Raw genomic sequence first — 19,944 nt, 5'->3', positions numbered from 1 at the left:
AGCCACCAGCCAGCGTCGCTCATGGGAGAAGTGGGGAGGGAGAGTGGGAGAAGCCACCAGCCAGCGTCGCTCATGGGAGAAGTGGGGAGGGAGAGCAGGAGAAGCACAGACGAGAGAGAAATCATGGTGGACCAAATATCACCGAATGAATCATGAGCACGAGGCACTAAGCAGGAGGCACTTTAATAATGTGACACGCCCTACAAAGCTACTTAGTCCAAACAGTATAGCACTGTTAAAAAAAAAAACAAAAAAACTGGCTCATGGGACAGTGACACAGCCCATGCATCTATAGCCAGGTGTTTGACAAAGATGCTTCAAATGTATTGCATGAACAGTCTCCTCAATAATTAGTGCCACGACTTACAGAAGATCGATTAGAAGCCTGTATACAAATGTTAACTCAAAATGAGCCAAGGACACGAAACTACTAGAAGAAAACCAAGATAACAATTCAGTATGTCAGGATAAGGAAATAATCTCAAACAAGGTAACAAAGATAAACAACCAGGACTATAACAAACTAAGCAACTTCTGGAGTAAAAACACCCAGCAGAATAACGAGACAACTGGCAGGACAGAGGGGCAGCGGCAGAGAATCCAAGCATGGCTCAGTATCCAGCCCGCATCAGGTAAATGCTAACAAGAACCAGAGTGAGCCATGACCTCACCCGAGGCAGAATGACTACGATCAATCCGGAAATGAGTGCTGGTAAGATGGAAAGAAAGGGGTGCTCATATACATCACTACCTAGTGTAAATTAGTGCAGCCTTTATGGAAAACAGTATGGCCATATGATCTAGCACGCCCATTACTGGGCTTGATAACCAAAGGGGAGAAAGAAGGTCAGAGTATAAGAGACGACACGGAGAGCGTCCAGTGTGCACTGCTGCTCCATCTACAAGAACCAAGGTATCCATTAGGGTCCAGTGATAGGTGAACAAGTACAGGAGATATGCCAGAGCTATCTGCGGCACCATGGATGGAGCTGGAGGATGTTAAGAAAATAAGCCACGCACACAAAGACAAGCTCTTCTGTATGTCATGTGGTAGAGAGTGAGATGGTGGTCCCTATACTAGGAGCTGGGAGGGAGGAGGAGGAGGATGGTTGGGGTAGGTCCTTGTGTTCCACGGCACACCAGGTGACACTGTTTCCCGGCCACTTACTGCATATGTTGTAATGACCTAGAAGGAGCTTGGAAGACCCATTTCTAGGAAACGCTAAGTGTGCAGTGTAAAGAGGTGGAGACATGAGTCACCCTGGGCTGAGGCTCGCACACTGCACATATGTACTGAATCATCACATAGTACCCCAGAAATATCTGTACTTACTGATCAGTTTTAAGTGTTGGGGCCACGGCAGTTGAAGGGATGGGGCCTTGGGCTTCTACCAGCTAAAATCTTAGAATTGGGGCTGGCAAGACGGCTCAGCAGGTAAAGACACTTGCTGTTCAGCATGATGACCTGAGTTCCATACCTGGGAACCACACACCGGGAGAGAATCAACTCCTGCAGCTTGTCCTCTTAACCTTCATGTGTGTGTCATGGCGTGATCATGCAAAACACACACACACACACACACACACACACACACACACACACACACACTCACACAGAAATATCAAAATCTGGAATTTTGCCTGAAAGAACTGCGTTGAGAATTTTAGTCACAGTGAATGCAAACTTCTGCACTGGAGGAGAAGACGGTTGGATCTACCAGTGAAGCACAGGGCTGCTGAGAGAGAGGGAGGGAGGGAGGAAGGGAGGGAGGGANAGAGAGAGAGAGAGAGAGAGAGAGAGAGAGAGAGAGAGAGAGAGAGAGATCCAAATCTTCTTGTGGGTGTCCTGCTCCATTTTAAATGGTCTGATCTTGGCAACGGCACAAAGCTCTCAGAACAGGACCAGTTTTGCAGTCCTGGCTTTCTTGGTCTGTAACCGAGCCAGTTCCAGAGACTCTGGTAACACTGCATTTTCTTACAGCATCGGTAGAATTGTCTGTCCCTGAGAGCCAAGCATCCATCAACTAGCTGTGCGTTCTGGGAAGGTGATCTGGGTTGTGCTGGACCACCAGGGGCTGCCTTGCTCAAAGGGCTGCTCTCGGTTTGATGGCCCATAACCTGGCCTTGGGAGGAGAGATATTCTCAAGAGCTAGGACCATTTAAAAATGTGTCTTACTGAAGATAGATGTTTCTTCTGGGAGTCAATTTGGCAATACCTAACTACAATCATTAAAATGTTCATATCCTTTGGCTACTGGGTTCACGTCTAAGAAATTGTTATGAGAATAAATTTATATCATAAGACATCTTCATTTACTCTTACTTACAACTTCAAAAATAGTGAAATCCCCAATTAAGTTACATTACATTATGTTTACATTGTGAATATTTTATCAGATGGAATGAAATGCTTGCTTTGCAAAGACCTGGAAAAGACCTACTTCTAAAGACACAGGGAAAGTGTATTGCATACCCATAAGGAAATACATATTCATTTTAAAATATTAATGGATATATAACTAAATATAAACAGACTTCTGAGTTAGTGGGATTATAGGCAATCATTAAATATTTTATTTTTGAGAGAGAGAGAGAGAGAGAGAGAGAGAGAGAGAGAGAGTAAACACGGAGCTTGAGCGCGGGAATGCAGTGCTCATGGAAACCAGCAAAGAATTTTGGATACCTCAGAACTGGAGAAGTTGCAGGCAGTCGTGAGCCAAACCTGGATCTTCTGCAAGAGCAGTATGCACTCTCATCCTCTAAGCCATCTCTTTGGCCCCTTTGGGTGATTTTTTAAATGCATTTATCCACAAAGTTTTCCATATATATATATATATATATATATATATATATATATATATACACACACACACATACCACTTATATTCAGCAAAAGAATATAGTTTCAAAAGTTGTTCACTCATGTGTTGGCTCAAAGTCATCACACCTACAAAATAACTAAATCTTTTCAGGGCCACTCTACCATACCTACACTCAGCTGTCTACTTAACACAACCCAGAGTGACTTGGAAATTGTCTAGATCAGAGTGGCCTGTGGCTGTGTCTCTGGGACATTTTTCTAATGGCTGATTGATATAGGAGAGCCCAGTCTACTGTGGGTAGTACTATCCCCTAAGCAGGTGGACCAGGGTTGATAAGAAAGGTAGCTGAGCAACCCAGAGGGAGCAAGCCACCAAGCAACATTCCTCTGCCTCCATCCCTGCCCAGAGTATCCTCAGTGATAGACTGTGACATGGAAATGTGACCCAAATCCTTTCTTTCCCCAAGTTAGTTTTGGTCAGTGTTTTATCACAGCAACAGAAAACATGGACAGAGACCTTGGAAACTGGAAGAAGTTTAGTTGTTGGGGCAGGGTTGGGTTTTGGTGTTTTCTAGCCTGACAGTAGGGGTGGAAGTAGGAAGATTGGCTAAAGGAGCTGACTGAGTCAGAGCTCTCTATGGGCGAGACCACTTCTGTCTAGAAGGGAAAGTTGTGTTCTACTGTGTGCTATTTGCCTCTGAGATGGAGCCACAGAGAGCCTTGTATATGGAGGAGTGAGGTCAACAGGTACCCAGAGAATTGCTGACAGGAGCAGACTCAGAATGGCACCTTATGAGTTGATCTTTAAGTATTCGATGTTTTTTTCCCTAAGATGAGCTGTTTCCAAACCTCACAGGGAACCATGTTCATCAGGTGTGAATGAATGAGGTAACATTCACAAGTAAATGAGGTAACAGACTTCCTAGAGAGGAGGCATGTACCTCAGTTTGAGGGCATGATGTCTTCAGCAGCTCAGTTTGGTAATGTCAGCGGTAGCCCTCTGTGGTGGGAGGTTGTGGCAGGGGGAGCAGGCAGGAAACACAGAAAGGATGGGGCACCCCCATAATACTTTCTAAGCAATATCTCCAAGTGACCTAAGGATTTCTCAACTCCACTTCCTAATGAAAGTTCATAGCACCTCCTAGTCCCTGACCTGGAGGACCAAATGTTTGTACCTTCAGTGGACACACTACCCAGACCATAGCAGGAACCAATGGAGTCATCATGCTGACAAGGTCAGAGATCTGCTTGCTGTCCCTGCTGAGCTCCCCAAGGCACGCCCCCTCTGTGCTCCTGTTTGCACTGTGCTCGGGTTTGACAGACAACTCCCACAATGGCTCACTGCCGGGACAGAAACACCCTTCACAGGGAACACACATCTCTAACGGCCACATTGATACTCCCCTGGCTGAATTCACCCAGATGCTCTGCTGGACATTGGTGGCTGGGATTTATTCAGCAAACTCAGATGGGTGGCTGTTCTCTATGCTGTTACAGATGGGAGAGAAAAAAATCACAGCGATTAGTCAATAAAGAACTATCAGGGCTGGAGAGCTGGCTCGGTGATTAAGAACACTTGTTGCTGTTTTAGAGGATGTGGGTTGAATTCCCAATGCCTACATAGCAGCTCACAGATATCTGTAATGTAACTCCAACCCAGGAGATCTGACACCCTGTTCTGGCAGGCACTGTATGCACATGATGCACAGACATAAATACAGGGAAAACACCAATGTGCACAAAAGTAAAAACATATTAAAAAAAAAAAGAAGTAGCTGTCCCACTGTGAGTGTACAAATTGCTTACAAGCAACCACTAATGAGTGTTGGGTGACATCGAGAACGGAGGAGAGAGGTCGTGTGTTGTGAAGACCTGCTGCTGATAGACAGCACTGAGGAGGCGAGTAGACGCCAAGACCACCAATAAGGATTTTTTTTTTTTTAAATCTGAAAATCAATGTATTCTGAAGCCGCTGACGTATGGCCAGGCAGTTCAGCCCGAGAACTGGCACAATGTCCCTACAGATTACCTACCACTCTGCTTCCACTAAGCATCTGCGGTGGTAGGGAATTAGCTGCCCCTCAGGAGAACACTCCAGTGATGTGCAGCTGGGGTTGATGGAAAGTATACTCTGAGGACCGTGGGGGGAAGAACATGGAAGAACAGGGCTGTGACTCAATTTCAGAAGCAGAGCGCGAGCAGACAGCTATAAGAAGAACATAGGGTTATTATACCCAGTTTGTCTTACTGGACCCAATTTTCTTATACCCAATATTTCTATTTTTTTGTTACGGAAAAAAGAATAGTGGTTCTGGGTAATAATGCTGGTCTGTTGTATCATGCATTATTTTATAGATAAAACTGCTTTCTCATTCTGATTGGTTCCTGTTGGCTTCCTGTAATCAAGACAGCTTCAACCATCAAGCTGTCTAGATGGCTTGGTAGGTAAAATATTTGCTGTACAAGCATGAAGATCTGAGCCCAGATCCCCAGTATCTGTCCAAAATCGAGGCACATATCCATAACCCCAGTACTGTGGGATGGAGATGGGAGGACGCCAGGAAGGCCTGCTCGGCACCAAACCCCAGTCAAAAATTTGAGCCCTGGAGTCAGTGAAAGACCTTGTCTCAGAAATCAGGTGGAATGCAGTTGAAGGAGACACTCAGGTTGTGCTCTGGCCTCTGTATTTGTGCACAATGATACATAAAGCTTTAATTATAGGATTTACATTCATATTAGAACCTATACTTAGATGGTTTTGGTTCTCAAAGAATTGATAATAATTTAGACCTGGTTTGTAGAAGATTGGGGGAGGCAAGGATTGAGGAGCCTGTGAGCCTCATTAACATTAGGGGCTCAGTATTTCACCTTGTTAGTTCCTAATTTATGAATATTATATGTCTCTCCAATTGAAGTGCATGCCCCTAAGGGCAGGACTTACTTATTAGACGTTATTGTAGTTCACACACGGAGCATGCAAATAACCTCTCAGTACATGCTCAACAATTATTTGTAGAAAATCATGTAGCAGATAACACCTTGAGCAAGTGCTGAAGATTTAATTATCAGTGATCACCAGTCCTTGGTTTCCTTGCTTATAAAACATCATAATTTGAAGAGTGCATTGTATTTATTTAATCCCAATGAACTGTAGCAATTTAACATGTTTTAAAGTTTTGTATTCATAAAGGGCTCTAAACAAGATGTTCTTTTTAGCAATTGGGGAAAAACGTTCTCTAAAAGGCATATAATTCTTAGTGGAAAAAATAATATTAACTAAAGTGTGTGAATGTTTGAATAACAATTTGCTCATTTTCTTCATGACATGAGATTTTGATATAAAATGCATGTGTGCCACTGAAAGACAGAGCGATGGGTGGGTGTGGTTGGAACTCAGAATGACAGTGCTCCGTACAGCACTGTGTGCTTGCCAGCTTGTTGGCTTTGAATGGGGGAGGGGTGCTCCCAAAGGTGACTTCTCTTGCTGGGTAGAGTTAGTGGTCAGGGCAGCCGTTCAGGCTGACAGAACCTTGGACTTCCGTGGCTTCTGTGATAGGGACAGGGATGTGGTTTACTTGAATATTCTTCAGACAGCCAAAAAATGAGTTCCACACAGGGAGTGTAAGCATTTTCATGTTGTCTGAAAGAGAAAGGAAGAGGCACTCGGTGGATAGTTCATACCATGGAATGAATGAATGTGGAGGGTTAAGAACATTATTAGAAAGAGCCAGAGACCCCATGGCCCTGCCCACCTGGCCATCTCCGGACCTCCTGCCTTCTGTGATATAGAGGTAGCAAAACTGTTCCTTGCCTCTAGGGAAGGAATTCCTACAGCTCGAATCAACAGATAATAACTCTCAACTCTGCTACCTTTTATGGGTCATGAAAGGACTATAAAATTAATGAGCAGATTACCTGAAGGAAATACAACAAGAAAGAATAAAAAGGGCCCTTTCAGGCAACATTTCAGTCTTTGAAGGTGACTGTCTCAGCCTGCCCCATTCTCCCACTTGATCTCAGCAGTCACCTCATTGCTTAGGGGAAGAGAGACCATTATTTCTCACCGGCTTTCTTGATTATTTGCTGACATTGGCTTCTGACTTAATGAAGCCTTTTAAGGGAGGGTTATAAATGACAGGCTTGGGACCAGAGGAAGCAGTGGTCATGTGGCCTGCACTACCCTGAGATGTGCCTAGATGCTGAGGCAAAGGGCCTTGCCACCTCCACTGTGCAGGAATTCCCTTCTCCTTACTCAAACACTGGGACACCTTAGCTATTGGGTTGAGAAGATGTCAAGAGCTGCTGGGCTCTAACATGGGTGTAAAGTTGGGACTAGAGTTATTTACCTGGGACGCCTCCGATGTGTAGTGACCCTCGGGTGCTGTTCGGTGGGAAGGAAAGCCGTCCAGCTGTGTAACTATTGTCTGTATCCAGTTCCAGATGCAGGGCGTGCTGTTTAATGGAGACTGGATGAAAGGAAGCTGGTTAGTTCTGACATGTGCACCCCCACGTCACCATCGTCTTTGTTTGAACTCCCACTAGACCCTCAGGGGCACTGTTTGAAGGCACTTGCTCAGCCTTGGGTAGAAATGCAACACCCTATTCAAGAGCAGCCATTACTAAATTGGATCCCTCCAATGAGTCCATAGGGTTGAGGAGACAGCTGAGTCGGTTTAGTGCCTGCTGTGCAAGCGTGAGGATCTGAGTTCAAGCTCCGAGACCGCCTGGAAACCAAACAATGCCAAGTGTGGAGGTGGACTGTTGCAATCTCAGTGCCCGGGAGGCAGAGACAGGCAGATTTCTGTGGCGCGCTCACCAGCCAGCCCAGACTATGAGTGAACCCAGGCCAGTAAGACCCTGTCTCAAAAAACAAGGTGGTTAGCACCTGAGGAATGAAAGCCAAGTTTAGCCTCTGGCTTCCACAGGTGTGTGCAGGTGTGTGTGTGTGTATCTGTCTGTCTGTCTGTTTGACTGTCTGTCTGACTGTGTGAATCTGTTTGTGAGTGCAGTGCCTGAGAAGCCAGAAGAGGGCACGAATCCCCTGGATTTAGAGGCACAGGCAGTTGTGACCCACTCAGTGTAGGCTTTGGGAATCACACTAGGCCCTAGAAGAGCAAGAGATGCTCTGACCCACTGAGCCTTCTGTCTATCCCTAGAAATTGGGCTTCTTGTTGTTGCCATTGCCCCTGAGGAGTTCAGAAGCATATAGTTCAAAATGCAAATCGCAATGTTATTACTTTCTTAAAGACTAAAGCATCTTATCCGTTTCCTGGGTGGGGCCAGGCTGAGGAAAGTCCTCCATACCCCAAACTCAGCACACTCTTCGAGTTACAGACAAAAGCTATGAAATAATCTAAACACAGTTGAGTTGACTCAGATAAGAAAACCGGGGGTCTGGTTATAGTACCCGGCCCAGCCCAACCCTCCCAGTGGACAGACTGGGGCTGCCTTTGAGAAGTTCAAACACAGGTTAAAGGGTTTCCGTGTGTGTACAAAGGTTACCGGTGCCATACCTGCCACCGAGTGCCATTGCCCATCACACAGAGATCGCTTCGGTGTAATTGATGTCACGGTCCCACCTGCCTCACTGTTCATAGAGGTTGTGACCTGAAACACATACACATTTGGCTATTTCCTTCAGAAGGGTACGTGGAGCCAGCTCTCCCAGCCATCTTCCCTGCACACAGGCAGCCTGGAAGCATGCTAGATGTTGGCCCTCTATCTCCTGTATCAGGTGACCACACAATGTCCAAAGCTTCCAAAGAATTCTCTTTCACACTTCTTCCAGGCAAACCAACCGAACAATAAGCCCAGGCCCTGCCTAGGATTCCTGATAAGAGCAATGGGCTTCCCCGTCCTCTCTCAGCCCTCAGAGGTTCCTGACAAACACCCGCCACTCTCCTCAGCAATTAGGATGCAGCAGAGACTGTTGAAAGTGTGGAGGCTAAAACTTCTGGTGGAGGGTTCACACTTGCTGCAAGGACCACCCAGTTATAATAAGCCCCTAGTGCTCTGCAGACCAGAGGGCTCTCATCCATGACATTAAGCTATAGGTTGTATTTGACAGGACATGTGTCAGGTGCCGGGCACGTGATACGTTGTTGGCAGAATCCCACCTTCCCACATTCCATGTTGGGGACTCCTTCAGGATCTTCTAAAGGTTGAGTCAAAGTGACTATAATGAGACGGCTATAATAAGTGTGCTTATACATCATTTACATCTGATTTGCCTGTTACTACATAGGGCGGGCTACTCTCAATCAGATTTTGGGCTGACCAATGTCCTTGCAGTTAGGAAGGTCACCAAGTCATGATTTTTGTTTTCTTGACATCACTTCCTTTCCGGAAGGTGTCACTGAAGACCCTTCCAAATATCCTTCTCTGAACAGCCAGCCACCACGTCCCCTCCACCACGTGCCCTCCACACACACCGGAAGTTGTTTCTTCCTTTGCATGACTGGAGACTCACACTGACTTAACATCTACAGCTTAGTGTGAGGATCTATGGGCACTCGTTGGCTGCTGAGGGAGGAGTGTCTTATTTATTTATTTATTTATTTATTTATTTTCAGAGATGCAGGCACTGGCAAGTTGCTTGTATTCCTGGAAACAACTCTCACCCATGCCTGTCAGCAAAACCAGATGAATTCACTGGGTCTCCCAAACCAAAAAGACAAGAAAGCAGAAGAGAGGAGTAGGAGGGGCCGAGAGAGACTCACAGGTAAATATGATCTAAAGTCATTGCCCTCACATTCAGAAATGTCAGAGGAAAACACATTACTGTGTATAATTAAATGATGATGACAAAAACTTCCAAAAAAATGACATGGGGGTTGGGAACCAGGGATTTAACCATGAAAGAGACTCCTTGCACAGAGTGTCAGAGGATCTGGATTTTGATCCCTGGAAAGGGGCAAGAAGGTACTGTAGCCATTTGAGCTGTTTGATTGTCATCTGGGACGCACTCCCCCAGTTTTAATAAGTTGGAGAGAGCAAAATGAAAGGGTCCAGCAGTCATCTTTGACACAGGCCTTAGCTGCAGAGAAGATTTTTAGAAGGGTTCCATTTTAAAGAGATATAATGTGAGTGTTGAAAATAGGTTATTGACTCAGGCCTGTGAGTGGTGGCGACACACAGCGCAAGCGCATCAGTGGAGGGAAAGTCCGTGCAAAGATGGAGAGGTGGTGTGGGAGCCAGCCAGCAGCTTAGCTGAAGGCCAGAGCACAAGGCCTGCAGAGAGGACAAAGGGTCCAGAGTGGACTCCATGGCTCAGGGCCCCAGGCATGGATGTGACTTGAGGGTGACAGGGAGGGTGTCAGCATGGGCAGGCTGTGTGGCGTTTCCTCTACTCTTGACAGAAGCCTGAGGATTGAGAACTAGCCACGTTTGTCTGCAGCCATGCTACCCCGAGGGTATCCGATCTTGTCTGACGTCAGAAGCTAAGCGAGGACCGGCCTGCTCAGGACCCAGAGGGTGGAATTATTATCTGTGTTTTGTAGATACTGAAGCTGGGCCCAGAGGAACTTGAGCAGCAGCCTCAGTACCCTTTAGCTAAGTGGTGTCACCAGAATTCACAATGTTGTTTGAGCTTTCCCAGTTTAAAGATGAAGCAGAGAATACTATAATAACAACTTGCTAATAAAAAAAAAAAAAGGAAAGTTAATCTCCAAACCAGGTGTCATAGGTACACCGTTGCACTCTGCCTGTACCTATCCTCAGACCGGTTAAGAGAGGACAAAGTGGACTCCCTCCCCCTCCCATGAACGCATCGGGCTGCATACCTTCCCTGCCTCCATGTAGACGCTTAAGTGCTGTCCAGATTGACTCGCGATGTGCATTAAGACCCCGGTGAGACTTCGTGGGCGAATGCTGAGAGTGAGCGTAAGTGCTGGCCCCAAGGACACGGAATTGGCTTCCAAAGAAAGAAAGAGAAACAGTTAAAACACCATGATTAAGGAAAGAGGACAGAGTTCTTCAGACTCACAGACATGGGCTCTACCAACTGCTCCTTACCTAGGACCACGTGACCTCCTCCTTGGGAGAAATAAATGCCTTTCTCCAGAGAGCCACCCAAGCAGGGGGATACCCCAGACCTCGCAGAGGGGGAATCCAGAGGGTTTGAGTCCAACTGGAAGTTCCTCAGACACCCCACAAAACTGTGCTGGGGGAGGCTCTGTAATGAAGCAGAGGATAGAAAGTTCATGGCATGTAATTCCCAGAGAAGCTGAGGTGGATGGCATGTAGCTTAGCGGAGAAAGGAGATTCTAGAAGATTCCTTCTTCCTGCTTTAGAGAGTCGGGGGGTCCTGACTGTTCCCTTTGTCTTCTTGTCAGGTATCTAAGGAAATCTGTAAACGAGGGGCTTGGTGGGAAGTTAAAGTTTAAAGGTGCCACTTATTCAAATGCTGGGCATGGGCTGGTTGGACATGGTTAGCTGTGTTCAAATAGGCACCAGGAGGGTCAACCTGACTCTGCTTCATGGAGACTGAGCTGCAGCACGGGGAAAATTCCACCTCACAGTTTACATGCCTCACCGTTCTTTGTTGGTGCAAACCTTTTCTTAGGGCCTTGTGAGCTAGCATGCTAGTTTATTGCCAGGCAGCTGACTAAAAACGGGGCCAAAATGTTCCCCAAATAATAAAGTGCAAGATACTTTCCTATATAGCTAGGCTCGGTATACTGCCAACAAACTATGAGTGCTGTGAAGTCCAAAGAAGATTCTGTGCACCCTATTAGTACCTTGTGGGGTACCCACTGCATGCCTGAGGTGGGCTTTGAATAAGAGCTCCCACTCTGGACCCAGGTTTCTGAGGGTTCACAATAAATACCTTGTGGTACACAGCAGATGCTCACATACTGTCTATAGCAGATATGCGCATTCTATCCCCACCCCAGGGGAAAGGACTGTAGCACATTTGTCAGATTCTCAAAACACTCCTAAATTCCCTAACCTTAAGGGAGCACAGTGACCTTAGAGATGCTTGTGGTGTCAGTGGCAGTGTTAGTTTTTATGATGGTTAACGTTGTCACCTTGATGGGATCTGGAATGATCTGATAGGTAAGCCACTGGGCATGTCTGTGAGGAGGTTTCTAGATGAAGTTAATGGAGATGGAAAATCCACCGTAAATGTAGGTGGCATCATCCCATTGGCTGAGGGCTTCAGATTTGAAACCCAGCTGCACTTTGACGAACTGTGTCTCAGAAATGGGAGACAGTTAACTCCCCCCAAAGTTACCATCGGCGGGCATTTTGTCACAGCAATGAGACAGTACTTAATGCAGTTTCCTGTATATTTTTCCATGATAAATACATTTATCACACTAGACGACAGAGTTCTGCATTGAAACCAAGTGCAGACACAACAGGACAGGCCGTGACCCAACAGCGAATCCCCGGGGCTGGCTGCACTTATGTTGTTTGGAACCGGTATTGGATTTTATATTCCTATGGTTGGAATCTCAGCTGTCCCAAAGGCCATACTTGCCTATCTGTGCCATTTCTAGAAGGTTGAACACCCTTTAGGAGGCAATGAGCTCACTGGTGGCATGCTCATCCAAGGGGTACTGGGACCCTGGTGCTCCCCTCTCGTTTATGCTTCCTAACCACCTGAAGGCAGGTGGTTTTGCCCCACTAGACATTCCCTACTGTGATGTCCCATCTTGTCACAGGCCCAAAGCATCTGGGCCAAGAGACCATGTCATAAAATCCATTACTTTGTATGTAGACTAAAAGTTCTTCAGAGACAATATTGTAAATAGGTGCTACCATCTGTACCTTGTGATTAACAAGGTTTGGGGTTTGGTTTTTGTTTGTTTGTTTTGTTGGTTGATCGGTGTTTGGCTTTTATTAACAAGATTTATTTATTTATTTATTTTCTGTTATGGGTGCTCTATCTACATGTACATCTGTATGCCAGAAGAGGGTATCAGATCATATTATAGGTGGTTGTGAGCCACCATGTGGTTGCTGGGAATTGAACTCAGGACCTCTGGAAGAACATCCAGTTCTGAGTCAGGTCAAAAACCTAATCATAACCTTGAGTAGTCTCTCTGCTCTGTGATTTTTCTCTGAGAGGAAAATAGGTTTAGAGGTTGAAGAAAAGTCAGTGTTAACAGTAAGGATTCCCCCTTAGCATATGCCATACACACCATATTGCATATCATACATAAATGGCATGAATCATTCATGAGACACAGCAAAGTTATTGCATACAAATGTAGTAGAAAATAATGTTACTTTGTTCCTTCTTGTGGCTTTGGTACAAAGAGTGGGCCACATCGTATCCCAGCTTTGACTGAGTCACCCTAAAACACTAAAATCTAAGCTGGTGCAGGGTCTGCTTTAATTATGTCTTTTTTCAGGCCTGGAGTTTAGTCTGTGCCCTACCTAACTCAGTGCAAACAAACATCACACCAGGTCCTGAGGAAGGGGCAGAAACTACATTGGGTGAAAGATGCATTCTAGACTTGAGCTGCTCACAGCATCACTGACCTTCAATGCTATAGGAAAGGTCACATATGTAGGTAGGCACACCAGGTGAGGCCAGCACCTTGGTAGGGTGGGAGCAGAGACAGAGGAAGAGAACAAGCACAGAGGACTTTTGAACTTGACAAGGACAGTAAATTGTAACTCATCTTTGTGTCCGAGGACTCTCAACTGTCCCTTAGCCATATACCAAGTTTGGGTCTTAAGCTTATACTATCATTTCAGGCCCTGAAGAACAGTAAGATGTATATGTGGGCATAAAGATCTACCTTTGTGTTTCCCATTCGGCTAAAGATTCATCCTAGGCCCTCACCCACCAAGTATCCTCTCTCCTGCACACGTACCTTCTACTTCATGACTCTTTGAAACCTTCTGACTAGGAAAGGGTATGCATTGGCTTTGTGCCGATGCGAATATGCCTCATGCCCTCTTGATTTCTTTGCAAACCCAGGTCAAGCTATCTGGCTAGATGTTGAAGATGCTGCTTCACTTCCATGTGCTGACTTCTGTGGTTACTATTTATGATAAAGGACATTGGGTTTCCACTTATAAAAGAAAAACGACCCTTTAAGTACATTTTGATTCACAGCAAGCTGACAGGCAGCAAGGTAGGAAGTACATGCTTTTGCTACCATTCTGCAAATGTGGCAGAGACTGCCAAAGCTTGGGACATATCACCCTAACCTCTGCCACAGGCTGGAGACATGACTCAATGGTTAAGAGCACCGGCTGTTCTTCTGGGGGACTAGATTTAACCCCCAGCATCCACATGGCAGTTCGTAGCCATCTATAAGTCTAGTCCCTGGGGAATCTGATGCTCTCTTCTAGCCTCCACAGGGACCAGGCACGCATGCGATGCATAGACATACATGCAAACAAAATACCCACACACCTCTTCCCTGGAAGAGAAGCTAAGAGAGTTATGTTTCTAAGGTCATAGAGAAGCCACAGTCACTTCTTCCATGCCTGCGTCTCAGCCTGGACCTTATACACAGGCTTGGGAATGCAGTGGGCGCTTTCTCTGTGGGCTTGTGAACATGAGACATATCAAACAATCATTTAAAGGATTTACAAGTCTTAAATGGCTCTTGTGATGATAAAAGTTAGAGTTATGCCGAGAATAACTAGTTTTCTAGCTTTACCTTTGACTTTCTTGATGGTGACAACCCCAGGTAAACCTGTTCTCTGGGGCTGACGGTAGAATTTCCCGGCAAACTGCCTTCCTGGGCCCTTAGCCCATCCACCACCAGGCGCGCCTTTCCTCCACTCAGTCCAAACACCACCTTCAGAACAAAGAGAAGATTCAATGGTATACCTCTGTCAACCTGTGACAGATTTTACTAGTGGTCATAGGAAACTTCAAAAGGGAGGGAGTTTCCTTCCTTCAGTAGCTTCACAAGCAGAGAAAGGTCTCTTGTTTATTAGCATGAGCATTTTCGGTGAGATGATGTCAGGTATTAAACAGCTGAGATGAAAGCAGAGTTATGGAACCAGCTTGAAAATGGAACACTCAATAGACACAACGGATCTAGAAATGTAAACAAAGGCTGAACAACCAAGGGCACAGACTGTGACTAAAGGTGAATGGTCTGTGCAGAGCTGAGGGGAGGGTAAGTCCGGGCACGGCTCCTGGAACAGGCAGAAACTGATGTGCCTCCTGCAACATGAGTGGCAAGCGCTCTCTGCTACAAGTTTGAATTCGTGTCTGCTCTCACAGTGGTGGCTTCAGCTAAAGACTCCCAGTTCCAGTGACATCATAGAGGTCTAAATTGTCCCCAGACAGCTCACTCGTTCACTCGCTCACTAACACCCTCTTCCCCTCTCTCCTTCCCCCCTCTCTGCTGGCCCTGCCACTAGCCCAACTGTCCTCTTTCTTCATTCTCACTTCATGTACAGCCCAACATCTGTCCCTCTTACCCTTCCTTCAGGGTACACCCCAACCCTACTGCTCCCCACTCCCACTATGGCTTTCTAGGTAAGGGCAACCGTGTCCGTCTGGGCCCCAGTCTAATTTCTTCAGCCAAAGAGACTGTTAAGTCACTTCAAAAGCTTCACAGACAAAAAAAAAAAAAAGCTTCACAGACACTTGTAATAGACTCCAAAGTCCCAGCAGGGTGTAGTGGCACGTGCCTGTTAACCCAAGCTACTGGAGCTGATATAGGAAGGTCAAAAGTTCTAGGTCTGTCTGGGTTACATAGTGAGTTCAAGGACAGCCTGGGCTATACTGTGAGATCCTATCTCACAAATTAAAAAAAAAAAAAAAAAAGCCAGGCCTGAAGGTACAGCCTGGTGATCTTTTATAGTTGTCATGAGGCTGTGGTAGGAGCAATGCAGAGTCAAGGTCAACGTGAGCAGCTGAGACCATATGCTTCAACAATAGAGTGTTTACCTACTATCTACAAGGCCCTAGATTCAATGTTTAGCCATGTTAAATAACTCATACACACATACATACATACATACATACATACATACATACATACATACATACAGCTAGCAATATCCCAAATCCTTAGTTTGCCCTGCGAAGCTTAAGTTAAAAGATTCCTGCCCCAAACTTGTCTCTTATAACTTTGTGATCTTCTCACTGAGTGAACTCTAGCTCCAGCCCCATGGCTTCACATGGCGGTTGCCCCACCCCCAGGAGCCTTTTCCTAACCACTGTCTCTTCAGTGGTACCCTACTTTGACTTCTCTGTGGTCTAACTTCAACTAACACTTTGCCAAAAGACGGGTGTCTGACAATTGACTCGGGATGGTTGCTTGCTTATGTGCTCTAAGAGAGCAGCCTTTTCAATATTCATTGAATATTAATGAATGGAACTTATCAGGTCACCTAGTGCAGTAGCTATTCCTGGTTGTCAACTCAACTATATCTGGAATGAACTACAATCCAGAATTGGAAGGCGCACCTGCTTTCCTAATCTGGAGGCTGGGAGATAGAAGTTTCTGATCTGGATCTTGGCATGGAGATCTTGAGGCATAGTGGCTATGAATCCCGGAAGATTAAGACAGGGAGATCTCTGAGTACAAGGTCATCTGGTACAAAGCAAATCCATGGTGTGTGTGTGTGTGTGTGTGTGTGTGTGCACGTGCGTGTGTGTGTGTGTGTGTGTGTGTGTGTGTGTGAGAGAGAGAGAGAGAGAGAGAGAGTCTTTGTTTCAAGATTCTAGGCATTCGACACCCCTAACCACAGAAGTTCTCCCTGTGCATATGGCGGGGCTCCTGGTAATATTCTGGACTCTTAATTTTGGCCACAACAATACCAGCCCGAAGTACAGACTGAGGATCTCTTCTCTCAAATGTTTGGGACCATAAGCATTATAGTCTGTTTTCTGATTTTGGAATATATATATATATATATATATATATATATATATATATATATAAAATGAGATATCTCTGGATAGGACTCAAATCTAAATGGAAACTTCATTCATGTTTAATATACATACAGACAGAAATTCTACATAATATACTTAGTATTTTGACTGTAATCTGTTACAAGAGGATGGGCATGAAATTTTCTACTTGAAGTTCTATGTCTTTGCTCAAAATGCCTGGATCATTTTGGATTTTGGATTATTTCAACACGCTCACACCATTGTTACACCGACCCAGCGCTCACCGTGTGCCACTTCCCGTCGTGGTATCTCTCCTTGCTCCTGAGCCTCAGTTTCTTCCCTCCTGCCCCCAAAGCAAAGATGACATGGCCTTCCGAGATATAGAGAGCCGCGAAGGAGTCCCTGGTGCCTGTGTGAAACACCAGCCCCCTGGAGGAAGTTGTCTGTATGTCCAAAGAGAACTGTAACCTGCAGGTAAAGAAAGACACAGGAAACAAGACTTGGCCATGCTGGCCTGCAACCCCAGTTCTCAGAACTCCGGAGGCAGAGCGACTAGAAATCTGATACCAACCAGGGCTGCCTAGAGGTTTTTAGGTATACAGCAGTTATATCTTTTCTCAAAAACAAAGCAAAACAAAACAAAACCAACCAAAAAATAAATAAAAAGGAAAGAAATGGCCAGTGAAGGAAATATATACTTTCAGTTCCCTGCATCTCAGAAGAGTGGGGGTAAGCCTACTTCCCAGAGACAAGGGACTTCCAGAAGGCAGAACATACTAGATGTTAATAGTATTGTTGTACAGTTTCTTTACTATGTTAGGGAATTGCACAGATTGTCTATTGCACAGTTTAGCTAGTGGTATAAGTCCTAGCATGTGGGAAGAAGAAACATACTTGGTCTTTTAAATCAACATTAAAATTATGGTACAATTCATCTGAATTTACCATGGCCACCACTTCTAAGTGTCCAGTTCATTAGGGTTGAGTTAATTTATAATGTTGCACAAACCATCTGTGGTGCTCCTCCTCGTGTGAAGCACAGACTCCACCTTTCCCAGCAGCTCTCTGTCCTCCCTTTGCTCCTCCCTGTGTGAAGCACAGACTCCACCTTTCCCAGCAGCTCTNCCCTTTGCTCCTCCCTGTGTGAAGCACAGACTCCACCTTTCCCAGCAGCTCTCTGTCCTCCCTTTGCTCCTCCCTGTGTGAAGCACAGACTCCACTTTTCCCAGCAGCTCTCTGTCCTCCCTTTGCTTAGTGTCTAGCCCACCCTTCTACTTCTGCCTCAGCAGATGCTCTTGGTACCTCATGCAAATGGAACCACACAGCATTTCTTTTTGTGACCAGATTAGCTCTCTCACTAATACAAACTGTTTAAACCCAACAAACATACTTTCTATTTGTACAGTTTCACAGGGAGGGAACTTGGAGGAGGACCGGGGGTGCAGCTTGACTAGTGAGAATGTGATTGGATGTCAGATGAGCATTTTCTCTCTATGGGACATACTTAACACAAAGCACAGGAGTACAGATTCACCTTCTGCTCTCCCCGTTGCCCTGACTCCCAGACCTCAACTCTCCTGGAAGAGGAATTACAAAATATTATGTAGCCAAAACTTGAGAGCTAGCATTACTTTATATGATGGTTTCATATCATTTCCAAATTGAGCAAAGCAAGCTTTACTGTATATGAAGATTCCTATGCATCCATCCATCAAACCATCTATCAAAACTGTTTAATCACCCAACAAATAGCTACTGAGTGTTCAGTGTGCAGAAGGCATTGTGTTGGCTGCTGAGGATACAGGCAGGGAGTTTTGTTTCTTGAATAGTCTATGGTGTGTGGGGCCATCAACAAGTTCATGGCGGTACATCTTGAAAAGGCCGTAGAGATGTTTATACTCATTCCCTGGGGTTCATGTCTAAGTGCCCACTAGAGGAGAGAGACCAGGCTTATCTTGCTAGTAACTATATGAGCAGGGCCTATACACAGCACACATCCAACAAATAGTGACTAAATTGAGTTAAGGAGGAAATGAATAATTCAGAGGTAGAATCTGGATGTGGATAGCAACATTATACTGTTAATTCTTTGCTTTCCAACATTGTTAGGCTAAGATGCATATTTGCTCATCAGAGGAACAGGTTTCCTGGAGGGCAACATTCTTCAAGATGAGAAAGAACCCATATTTGTTAAATGAAATCGCCCAGATGGCCCGTGGTTCCGTGTTTCTCCTGACGTGTCTGTCGCCTGTGTCAACGTCAAGGAGTATTGGGACTCACTCCAGAGCACACAGCACTTTGCATACGTGGGCTCAGTGACCAGACTTGGCGTTCGCTTTCCTCAACTGTTTCTTAAGGCAATCATTTTGCAGAAAAGACTAGCATTTCCAAAAGGGAGCCACAGATTCACATCCAAGAACATGGCAGCAGAGCTCTGACCCCTCACTGCTGTGAAAATGGAGAAGCTCAAGAGTACATTCATATACTCATTGCAGGCGAACGTGGTGGCGCCAGCCTTGGGGGTCTGTGCAAACATAGCCAGGGCACAGATCTGAGTGAATCGGAGTGAAGCTATCAGCACACAGCAGAGCTGGCAACTTCTCACAGGCATGGCTGTTAAACAGCTGGGACTGGATAGCTTACAATCAACCACATACACTAATGTGAATATGCAGTTAATGTACAGTTAATCTTGACAGGCTTTAGAATCACACAGACCCTGTAGCACAACAGCCAGAGCATCTTCCAGAGAGGTTTAGTTGGGGAGGAAAGATCTATCCCGAATGTAGGAAGCACCACCCATGGGCCAGGATCCCCAACTAAATGAAAAGAAGAAAGCAGGCTGCGCACACACACCCCTTCCTGGCTGTGGGTGCACCCCCTTCCTGGCTGTGGGTGCCACGCAACCTCATGTTCCTGCTGCTTTCTCTGACACAGTGGGCTGTACCCTCAAACTGGGACTCAAGTGAACCCTCCTTTTTTACGTTGTTTTCGTCACAGAGATGAGAAAAGTAACTGATGCTATAGTGACTGCCCCACCCCACCCCGCACTTTACCTTTGAAATGTCACCTGGATGAGAAAGTATCAGGGTTGACTCACAAGCAGGCAGATAAGTCAACATGCTGAGAGGGAGAAGATGCTGGGCCAGGGGGAGCTGGGAGAGAAGAAGCCGGGGAAGGCTGGGGACAGGGCAGACAGGGCAGCATGTACAGATGCCATTTCTTTAAGATGAGCAGTTGCTATCATTAAGGTCAGCGTGGCCAAGGGTTCAAGGCTGACAATGGGCCTCCCATC

The 19,944-nt window shown here is 45.8% G+C and overlaps 1 protein-coding gene across 1 annotated transcript in view; it reads right to left on the bottom strand.

Annotated features, from left to right (window-relative positions):
* Positions 1 to 6,179: 6,179 nt before the first annotated feature.
* Positions 6,180 to 19,944, bottom strand: part of Lama3 (laminin subunit alpha 3) — a 240,668-nt gene continuing 226,903 nt past the window's right edge. The window contains exons 69-75 of the mRNA XM_021215025.2: positions 16,934 to 17,117; positions 14,449 to 14,589; positions 10,835 to 10,994; positions 10,603 to 10,733; positions 8,335 to 8,428; positions 7,168 to 7,287; positions 6,180 to 6,461 (exon numbers count right to left, since the gene is read on the bottom strand). Coding sequence (XP_021070684.1) covers positions 6,316 to 6,461; positions 7,168 to 7,287; positions 8,335 to 8,428; positions 10,603 to 10,733; positions 10,835 to 10,994; positions 14,449 to 14,589; positions 16,934 to 17,117 — 976 coding nt within the window. The 3' untranslated portion in view covers positions 6,180 to 6,315. The remainder of the gene's footprint in view (positions 6,462 to 7,167; positions 7,288 to 8,334; positions 8,429 to 10,602; positions 10,734 to 10,834; positions 10,995 to 14,448; positions 14,590 to 16,933; positions 17,118 to 19,944) is intronic.

Source organism: Mus pahari, chromosome 15 (genome assembly GCF_900095145.1).
Source record: "Mus pahari chromosome 15, PAHARI_EIJ_v1.1, whole genome shotgun sequence".
NCBI lineage: Eukaryota > Metazoa > Chordata > Mammalia > Rodentia > Muridae > Mus > Mus pahari.
Note: the sequence above shows the minus strand (reverse complement) of the source record. Positions and strands in the feature narration are given on the sequence as shown.